Source organism: Triturus cristatus, chromosome 1_2 (genome assembly GCF_964204655.1).
Source record: "Triturus cristatus chromosome 1_2, aTriCri1.1, whole genome shotgun sequence".
Classification (NCBI taxonomy): Eukaryota; Metazoa; Chordata; class Amphibia; order Caudata; family Salamandridae; genus Triturus; species Triturus cristatus.
In genome coordinates, this window is record NC_140580.1 from 150,498,840 (window position 1) to 150,509,495 (window position 10,656).

The 10,656-nt window shown below is 44.1% G+C and overlaps 1 protein-coding gene across 42 annotated transcripts in view; it reads right to left on the minus strand.

Moving 5' to 3' along the window:
• TCF7L2 (transcription factor 7 like 2) overlaps positions 1-9,869 on the minus strand; it is a 331,284-nt gene extending 321,415 nt beyond the window's left edge. For 8 of the 42 annotated variants that reach the window (XM_085603391.1, XM_085603392.1, XM_085603378.1 and 5 more), the window contains exons 1-3: positions 9,103-9,856; positions 6,522-6,588; positions 6,189-6,313 (exon numbers count right to left, since the gene is read on the minus strand). In XM_085603391.1, coding sequence (XP_085459517.1) covers positions 6,189-6,313; positions 6,522-6,588; positions 9,103-9,291 — 381 coding nt within the window. In that variant the 5' untranslated portion in view covers positions 9,292-9,856. Of the gene's footprint in view, positions 1-6,188; positions 6,314-6,521; positions 6,589-9,102 lie in introns of all 42 variants that reach the window. The other 34 variants (XM_085603381.1, XM_085603379.1, XM_085603385.1 and 31 more) reach the window with 16 other exon arrangements.
• Between the last annotated feature and the right edge of the window lie 787 nt (positions 9,870-10,656).

Sequence of the window (10,656 nt, forward strand, 5' to 3'; positions counted from 1 at the left end):
TACAACTAAGCCACTCCTGTATTTTTTTTCTTGGAAACAGTATTTCTTATTTTACTAAGAAATCTTGACAACTCGAGCAAAAAAAAAAAAATGGTATAAATCCTTTCCCGTCTTAAATCTTTACAGGGCTCGCCCTCATACCTGCCCTCCCCCAACACGATCTGCTTCTTCCTGCTTAAAGAAACATATGGGAAATACAGCTTGGCCCCCGACTAAAATGCCAATAATCCACTTCCACATAACTCCAGAGACAGCTGGAAAAGCCTCCGCCAGACTTAAGTTTCCGCTCAGAACTACTGCAGCTGTCTCTCCCCTCTCTGCAACATTAGTTTATCAGATTTTAAATCCAGCTAGGACACAGTCCCAGAAATTTTTAACTAACTTTTGCAATGCACCACCCTATTGAAAATGGGTGTTTCGAGAGGCTGTGTGAAGAACATAAAACATATTTTTACATTTCCTTTTTAATCTTGGTGTTTTTTCTCATTCGGTGTAAAAGGTGTATGTGTGAATACATTCATGCGCACCTTAAAAAAGCCTTTCCTGTAACCTCAGAGGGCTAGATTAGCCATTAGGCCCACTATTAAAATATTCTGTTTCCGCGGCGAATGCTGTTCTGTATGCAGTGCACCGGTTTGGGAGGCTTCGCCCACAGAATGGACGGGTATTGCTTTTCAGCCTCCCTGAAACCCAACTCTCTGCTGTAACTACTTTTCGTAGCCCCCTGGGAGGGAATGTTGACCAACCACTGCAGCCTGTTTGTTCGAAATGAAGTCATATTAGAAAACTGAAACTCTATACGGAAAAAGAACAGCCAACAAAAAAAGCAGATAGAGGAAATGGGCCTATGAGAGGGGGGGGGGGGGGGGTGTCTTTATGTCACCCAAATAAAGAGCTATGCTGAATGGTGCAGCAGTGAAAATGACAGTAACTTCATTTCGTACAACTAAACGAGATTTGTGCAGGTTATGTTCACCTTAACAATACCATTCTTAAAGATGTGGGCGTGCGTCAAGCGTAAACATGCTGCACTGCGTGTAGAACTCATGGGCCAAGGCAAACATTGGCTGTGTTGTCGTTGAAAGTGATAACATGGCTCACATTATGTGTTCCACAGAGCAAAATCACAGTTTAGGAGCAGGGGATAAAACGTTGAATCCGGCAATAATAAACCCATAGAAAATACTGGAGAAATATTCAATCCATGAGACAGGGCCGGACACCTGTCCTTTTTCAGAGTGAAAAGAATGTTACAGCCCAGCTTGGGAGCCTAATGACCTGTGTAATTACTGAAATATTACAATGTACCGCCAAGGCTTGGAATGCCCCACTCTGAAAAGTGTTGTCAAAACAATTTGTTAAGAGATCACTATTAACCCTTCACCTCACCCCCTCGCCCAACAACTCCCAGGCCCCCCTCTAAAGCTCCAATTCCTCGCCCCTCTGCCCCCCAACCAAGTTCCTTTCTCTTCTGTGCAAATAGGGTACATTCCACGACACAGAAACATAAAAGCAGAATGTTCCTCTTTTGACATGTCACTTGGGTGTCTGTGCACGGAACACAAGAGCTAACAAGCGAGCCACTCTCCGCGCTGTTTGTTTGCAGCATTTCAAGAAGATACACTTGTGTTCTGTGCTGTTCACAAAACACATTGGTTCCAGCAGACACCAACTATTTTCCCTGGAAAGAGCTTCTCTAAAGGATGTGTGAGCACATTAATTGACAGTGAAAAAAAAACAAATTCCTAAAGTGAGAGGATATGCAACACAAACCTTGGCCAGTTTAACAGGTTTACCCAACAAAATGAAGCCACGCTACTGTCCACACTTAATAAAATCCCAAAGGATGCTCAATCCCCATAGTAGCTCAGAAAAATTAGAAATTATTCCTTAAACTCAGGGATCTTAAATGCATTTAGGTAATTACAGTGGTATATATTATATCTGTATGATGCTTCCTTTTTACAAAGCGTAACTGTGGGCTCTAAATACAAAACTGCACTCTCCAAGAAAAGCTTATCACCGGCATAAAGGTATTTGCCATTTTAAGGCATGGACAAATAAATATGTTACTCTATTGGGGCTCACGGGTCATTAGAGATGAAAGTGTGCAAACCGGAGTTTATAAATTATTCATCAAAAGCCAATTTAGTAATACTCCCCAATTCTTCACTTTCGTACGCTGAAAAGCAGAAATCAATGCTGCCAGGCTTGTCTGATTTGACAGATTTAGATATTTTTCAAGCAGTGAAAATAAGAGTGCTACAAGGGGGAAACAAATAAATGTGGCGGCGAGCTCTCGACAATTCCCCAGAGAAACCCAGAGAAGGGACGACCAGGCAGAGTTCGGTTAAAACCTAGTAAATGGGAGCTGAAAGTAATTTTTCAGCTGGTGGGCAAATTGTGCCCTTACTTCGCATCCTACCTCACCCATATCATGTCAAAGTGGGCACCCTGTGCAAGTGAAATCAATATTATGAGTAATATTTGAGATCATATTAATTTTAGGGCTGACCACATGCCATTTCAGATCTACAGCTTAAGGAGAACTTACAGATAAGCAAATCATTTATATCAAAATATTTCATGTAAAAAATACATGGCTTTTTATGTTAATCGCAGAATCAAAGGACACTGAGAAAAAAAAAAGGAAAAATAAGGTCAGTAGCCTAAAGCATTCAGTTTATGTAAATACTGAAAAACTAGGTAAGTGTATGCTTGATGTCAACCTTAAGGACGTACCTGGAAGAAAATGTTGGTTCGCAATAACTGTTGCCCAGTCCTAACAGAAAAAGGAGCAAACTGCACTTCTGCAAAAGATGCAAGGTGTTCTATAGACGCTACACTAACAAAACCCAAAACCACATGTACAAAATAAGAAAATGAAAAAAAAAAAATCTTAAATGGTAACAGCTCCTCAGTAGAAGGGTTTAAGCATTTTCCAGCACAGGTTTAGTAGTTTGAAACCCCACTATAGCGAGTTTTCATCCTTCAATCTAGACATAGCCAATTCAGTGTTGCTGTCACCACCACCTGCCCTAATTTGAACTTGACATTGATGAGTTTCTTTTCCTAAGATTTTGAAAGAGCAACCACAAAATCGAACATAATAGTCCTACAATGGCTACCTTTTCATCAAAATGCTATTCAAAAAACAGCATCCACGCCCCAGCACTATTTTCAGAACCAAGCTTTCACATATACTGCAAATATTGACTGCAACTACCTTGATATAAAAAAAAACGTGCAAGTTCACTGAAGCTAAAGAGTATTTATTTTAACTCCCAACATACACGCCTTTCCCTAGGTTCTTTGGACAACTGATGAAACGTGTGACCTGGTGTTTAATGTTTTACTATTGTGGATCTCAAAAGGCCGGCCTACAGCAGCCACTAGTATTGATCGTGTATCTACAAACAGCAGAGGTGCCATTTCATAGCTTGCTATACTGGCTGGGCAACATCTTTCATTAGCAGGGGAAGGCGAGCACATACCGCCACTGGCCTGCAACGGGTGCAGCAAATGGAAGAAATAGAGGAAATTTACTCAGTGACATGCCTTTGAATGAACACTTCCACAGGCACTTCACTCATAACATTTTTGGCATACATTTTAATTATTCAGAGCAATTCTAAAATGTACCATAGAGACGGTTGTCTCAAGGTGCTACGCAGATGGTGGGGAAGGTGGTATTAGGAGAAAGAAGGGGGAGCCACAGTGAAAAATGTATTTCAGATAGAAAAGCAAAAAACTACTGGTAAGGGATGAGTCCCAGGCTAGTAAGTGCATGCCCAAAGCCTACTGCCCCATCCCTTGAGTTAACCATAGTCAATACTGAAACAATAATAAGATTCGATAAATTATCTTTCAACCAATAATGCTAACAGCTTACTACTAAAAAAATTCACCATTCAAAGTAGGGAGAAGGAAGGCATGCTACTTTCAAGGGGTAGGTAACACATTTACAAGCATTTCACGATATAGCATATTTTATCCGTTGAGTTTGCTTGATACATTGTTCTCTGATCCTCTCAGACATTGACATACAAGAGCCAGAATTGACTTAGAAGTACTGTACTGACACGGATTGCTTGTGAACAGCCATTAAAAAAATATATTATATTTTTTCACTTCCTTTACTTTGAACAAGAGTGTGTTTGTGTTCTGTACTTTCAGCAGTCTCAATCCTTTTTATTGTATATAAATCTCATATCATGAACCAAAACTGTGTGGGAATACTTTTTATTTGTTCCTATAAAGCCTGCGTTTGGAGAGGTGGGAGTGTGACTGGGTTTGGGGGGAGAGATGCTTCTATCATTACCGAGCACACAGAATGAAATAACAAAACATAGGCATACATAAAATATTTAAACTACTAATTTTGACCCAATTAACAAAATAACATGGAAGACACTCTAGGAAAACAGGTATATACACATTAAAAATGCAATAATGCCGAACTTAAAACTCAAATTGGAAATAATATACACCAAATAAACTTAGAAAAAAATAGCATGATTTGTGTTGCGCTCATAAAAGCAAGAATGGACAAACATGACAATAAGAGACAACAGAAAAGGTGACCTGAGGAAAAAAACTAATTAAATAAGCCTGGCCGTGGGATAGAGGATGTATTGACAGGTGTGTTTAAAAGCATAAATACATTAATATCAAAGAGAAATAAAACTAAAACAACAAAGTGAAAGTGTTAATTTTGAGACACTGGGTGATGACAGGATGTTCTACGCTGACGAATAAGGCTATATTTTGTATGTATATTTTAATAGGTGGGTAAGGGTTAAAATGTTTTTTGCCAATAAACCTGCGAGGCAGTTAACATGCATACCTCTTTGGGGTCATACTCATTTGGTTCACAGTCTTTATTTCTATAGAGCAATGCATAACTGTACAGTTCAAGAAGTGCATAGTTTAGAGACACCTGCAGAAAATTAGAGCCAAATTGTTTAACAAACATGATATTACTTTGAATTCTCCTCTTAATAAAATATGAATACATTTTAGTGCAGAGTCTGCAAATTGTAAATTACAGAATTTAAGAAGACAATGCAAATAAACTTGCAAAGTGGAGGGATACTTCTGTGGGGAAAAGAATTACTTGTCCACAAGTCCCACAAGCATAGAAATAATAGGCTGATGCTAAAAATTAAGCTGACTGCACCTTCAAATGCTGCACCTTTAGGGTATTTGAGGGATGTTTTTAAAATGCCTGCTGGGAAATTCAAAGAAGTATTTCTAAAAAAAAATAACAAATTGCCATTTAAGGGATTTAAACCTGAAGTGTGTTAAGGAAATTACAGGAAATACTGAGAAGAACCAATCCTGATGGAAAACACTGTAATGCACTAAATATTAACATATGGAGAATATACAAAAATTATCATATTCTGTTAAAAAAGAATGGCAACTTCCCATTGAAATAAAAAATATTAATATTATCAGTGCAGCAGCAGACAAGCTAAGTATTCTTTGTTGATTTAGATACAGAGAGGGGGAAGTAAGAGAAATAGTGTGAAGTTGAAAGGTTAAGAAAGGGGAGGTATGAGGTAAGTACAAATAACGATCAGATATAAGAAAAGAAACATGCAGGAAATTAGTAATAATGAGAGTATGGAGTGAAAAGATAAAGATGTTAGTGTAAAGCGAAACAGAAATGGAAAAGAGAAAGAATCAGCAATAGAGGAATGAGAATGATAATGTGTGGGCTGAAGTAAAATAAGAAACGAAGAAAAATTGGGAGGAGTAAAAGGATAAAGGAAATGAAAGCTAGAGAAATTAGAAAAAAAGATCCACTAAGGAAAAAAAAAAGATAAAAAGGAGTTGTCATGCAAAAAGAAAATCATGCGGAAAAGGGCAGGACACACATTGAGACCTACGAGTGCTAATGAAAGGTGGGAGAAAGAAAGCGAGAGGTAAAATAAAAGGAGGGCGGCGCAGAAAGGAAACAGGAAAAGATGGACATACGGAGCAAAGCGAGGCTCCCTGCTAAACCAGGAAGTAGCGTACGGGACAATATGGCGGAGGTAAACAAACCCCAGTCCCAGAGAGCGGCGCCGGGGGAAAGTTTAGCTGCAGCGCGCACACAGGTCAGCCGAAAGTTTAGCTCGGCCCCTGCGAGCCAGATCAACATAAAACACGAGCGAGGGGCAGCGCGGCGGCGAGGCACTCACTGTTCTGGCCGTCGGGGAGAGGGAGCCGTTGGGGAGGTAGGGGTTGCCCAGGTCTGGGATCATGATGAAGGGGTAGCCCGGGTACGGCGGGCCCTTAAACAGGCCTCCATCTTGCCTCTTTGCGGCTGTAACATGGCGGGGAGGAAAGAGAGAATACGGGTAAGCAAGCTTTATTTTAAAACCGTCTCCCCGAAAGGACACACAAAAACAACACACTAAGCTCTCCCATTTTACAGCAAGGTAGAGAACGGTCCGATCTTTCCCCCCCACCCGGCGTCTAAAGTATGTTTTCCCGAGAGCACATCTCTTTTTCCTCTAATTTTGGCGACTCACCTTCCTCTAAACTTTCTCTTGATTTCTCTCTGTAACTTTCGGAGCGGGGAGGAGGCCGCCTTTCCGCCTTAACATAAACAAAACAAAAAAAACAGTTAAATGATATTTAAGGAAGTTTAGCAGCGCAATCGACGTTATAAAAAAAAATAACATACTAGGGTATTATATTACATGTGTATTCTGTTATAAAGGCATTTGAATGGGGGCTTGATTATGCTTTGTTATTATGACATATGGAAAACGGTTGAATAATAAACAAACGGGTCAAGGGTGGGGTTACGGAGTGGGCCGATAACCCGCAATGGACAAACACGTATAAACAGAAATTACGACCGTGTCTTTTTTTAATCCATAAAAATGAGCAGTCTCTATTAGAACATTTGAAACTGATTCTGTAGAGCGGTCATTGACCAAATAAAACAGGTAGTCCGAAACAAACCTGCATTTTACAATGACTATTTGGTAATTAAAAAAGGGGTAGATGGTGAGGTTTCGAAGTCAGTACCCCTTTATACATTATAAACTCCTATGTCCAGAATGAGTCCTAAAATACGTGTCCAGTTCTCTGTGTGTGCTGTAGTAGCTGTCAAGACAATGAGGTAAATCTGGGACTAGAAATTGTGTAAGGTTTGGCCTTCATACTCAAAAAATACCAGCGGCTCAAGTAAGTTGGGGTTTTGATCACGCTCAATGCTGTGTACAGAGGCCAGCCAAAAATGGGAGGTGCCAACCCCCTTTCACAGAGGGAAAAGTTCATGGTGGGTAACCCGGAAGAGAGGGATTGAGGATACCGGCAGACTGGTATTCACACCCCAGGATGGGACCTTTCTTTGCACTAACAGTTTCCATGGGGTGCTGCTTCATGGTATGTGTTAAGTAAGGGTTAAACGTGGGCCACAGGTAGGGGCCACTGACACCTAAAATAACAGAGGTCGAGCACAGGCAACCCCGTGGTGGAGAGACGCGTACAATATCAAACGGCCTGAGAGTTCACGCGCAAGGGAGGAAACGAGGTACATTTCCACGAATAAATGCGCTGCTTAGAAGGGATCATGGGTGCAATATTGGACCGGAGAGGCACTCTACAAATACCGTTTTTCCTGCAGTGACATATGCATTCCTATGCAATAAACTAAAGTCCTGTGTAAGGAATCGCAGGGTGACATCAACTTTGGAGAAAAACCACACAATGTTTGTGTTGTGCATTATTGTTACAGAAAGACGTGGTGGTTCTCGTTAGGTCCCGTAAAGCATTGCAGGAAGAGCGGAAAACACAGAGTTGCAAACCTTTTGGAGTTGACAGTTTCGTGGGGGAGGGGTTACGGCTTTGCTTGCTATCAAAACAAAGTTCCCACGGTTTATTCATGTGTTTTGTTGTGTTTTCAATACTAGAGAGTCGAGGATCCATTAAAAAACAGCTGACAGCTCCCAAAGTTAAAGGCCTTTTTGTTAACCCCATATAGGAGGATACAGTAACAACGCAGCACAGGGCCACGGATGCAAAGGAAAGGGGGCAACTGCATGAGAGGAAGTGTCCGGGCCGCTCCATTTATCAAGCATGTGGCCGATCCTTTCCAAAGGGAACAGTGAAGAGGGTGCGAAATCAGCGTCACTAAAGTTACAAAAGCAGGTGAACACAGTCACGGGGATTGTCATAAAAGGTTAGTTGTGTCCCAGTGGTTTTTACCTGTGTATGAGGCAGGGGCACTGTAGGAACGCCCGGGAGGTTTTTGAGGGATACAGCAGTAGAAAGGGCGATGAAAGGGGTGCCTTTCTTTAGCCAGGCAGGATACGGCTGGAAGAAGTGTCATAGCGAAGTACTATTTCTGCCTGCCGGGTGCAGCAGCAGGGGGTAACATAAAGAGGTGTTATTCTGCCTGTTACAACAGCAAGGGGTATCATAAAGGGGTGTTTGTTTTGTCTGTAGGGGGTAGGGGCTCCAGTTGCCGGGGCTGCCATAAAAGGGAGAATTGTATTTACTTTCGCATGTAACGCTGGAGAGAGACAAGCGCTAAACAGCAGGCAGGGATCAGAGGCCGCTCACTGTGCTGTCAAGGAGGGTATACAGCCCTGGCCGAAGACTGTGTGCCTGCAGGACGCTCGCCCAACACTTGTAGGACTTTATTACATCCATAAGATTCGCTTTCACTACCCCTCAGAGTACAACTCCCTATGCACAGTATGGGAAGGCACGCTACATGTTGACTCACAAACTTACAGTATAAGCATGCACCCAAAGAAGCCTCCCTTGCGGCTACCAATGCAGTCTCCTCACAGCTAATGCATGCCTGCGTGCACCCCCTTCCTAACACCCCGCAGCAGCGAAACGCACTGACACCCCCTGCATACGGCACCCATTCCTAACAGCCTGCAGCAGGGTCGCACGGTGGCTACCCTCTGCACGCAGCGCCTGTCTGCAACCAGCACGCCGCGCGCGCGCACACTTTCAAGCCGGCACTCCACGCGCAGTACACCGTTGCAGCAGGCGCACGCGCTGCAAGACCCGGTACCCCCTGAACCCACCCCCTCCCCTTGCAGAGAGATCTCGCAGTGCCAGGACCTGCGCCCCGTGCCCCCGTACCTCTGAGTCGGACGAGCTGTTCTGGTTCGCCTCGGACTCGTGCACCAGCGAGGACTTCACGTCGGCCAGGTCCCGCTCGGCCGAAGAGTCCTCGGAGGTCTTCTCCTCCTGCTCGCCCTCGTCCTTGAACGAGATCATCTCATCGTTGGCCCCCAGGTCATCGCCCCCGCCGCCGTTCAGCTGCGGCATCCTTCCCCGGGGCAGCCTGGCGACGAGCCCAGCAGCCACCCGGAAAAGCGAAAGAGTCCTCCAAAAAGAAACCAAAAAGGGCAAACTTTCCCCCTCGTTGCCCCTTGGCTTATTTTTGCAACAAACCCCCCACTATGAGCTGCTGTTGCAAATCTTGTGCAAAAAGAAGAAGTTGAAGTTTCTGTGAGGGGGGAGGGTAAATCAGGGGGTGCAGGGAGGGCTTCCCCTCTTCTTCTTGGTTTCTGTGGAGGGGTGTCTCGTTTGCTGCTCTCTCGCTCTCCAGGATCTGTTCAGAAGCTTGACCCCCACCACCACCCAAAGAACACAAATAAACTTAAAGGGGGTGCACAAAAACACCCCACCCCCCTAAAAAAACAACCCCCAGCTGAGAAATAAATAAAAAGCTGTAGAAGATAGAGAGCTGTGGCCGCCTGGATTGACTGAGTTGAAGTTGGAACTGAGAGATTTTTTTCTCCCAGTTCAAAGGGAGGTTTCTGATTGACAGATAGGGAAAGAGAGGAAGGGGGGAGGGACAAGGGGAGGGCAGATCTGAAAGAGGGAGAAAGCATACACACAGAAGAGAGAGGGGGTGGGAGCTTGGATAGTGAAGCAGGGAAGGAGCGGGCGCTGAGAGGGGAGGGGGAAAAAGTTTAATGAGATTCAGAAGGGAAAGGGAGGGGTTTGCACGTCCTGACGCTTGCATACATAAAAACACAGGAAGAGGGAGAGAGAGAAAAGCGAAAATGATTGGGAAACGTAAAAACGAAGACAGGAACACTGGAGAGGGAATAAAATAAAGGCGGTGCGGATTTAAATATGGGGCATGCGGGGTAGTTGTGGGTGAAAGGCGCCACAGAAAAGACAAAAAAGCCTCGGGAGTGGACGGCCTTTGCTGGGGCGCTTGAGGTTGGTAGGCTCGCCTGGGGGAGGGTTGGAGGAGGGGGTCCTCTGTCAGGCAGAGTTGACTTTGCCACTTGTGCTCAGAAGGAAAACAGGCTCCTCTGGAGAGCCGGCTGTCAGTGCGCCAGTGTCACGCGATGTCAACAATAGAGCAGCGAAGTCCCTGTGACTTTTTGGACTGTGGCAAACTTTAGCCCAGTTGTTCAGTTTCTACTGGTATACTGCCCCGTCAGTGGTGCGGGGAGGGGGGGATGGCACCCAAGGCAGTGCGCGCTGTATCAAAATACTCCCACCGCGAAGTTACGTGCGAAAGTTACTCAGCTCTTTTACGTGGGACCCTGGGAGTATCCAGGGTGGGCGTTTCCCAGTGGGGCAGTGCGCGGCCACTGCCCGCTCTCAAGTGACGCCCCTGCTCCACGGCTAAGGACTGTAGGAGGTTGTGGAATCTCTAAGAAATGTATCCTT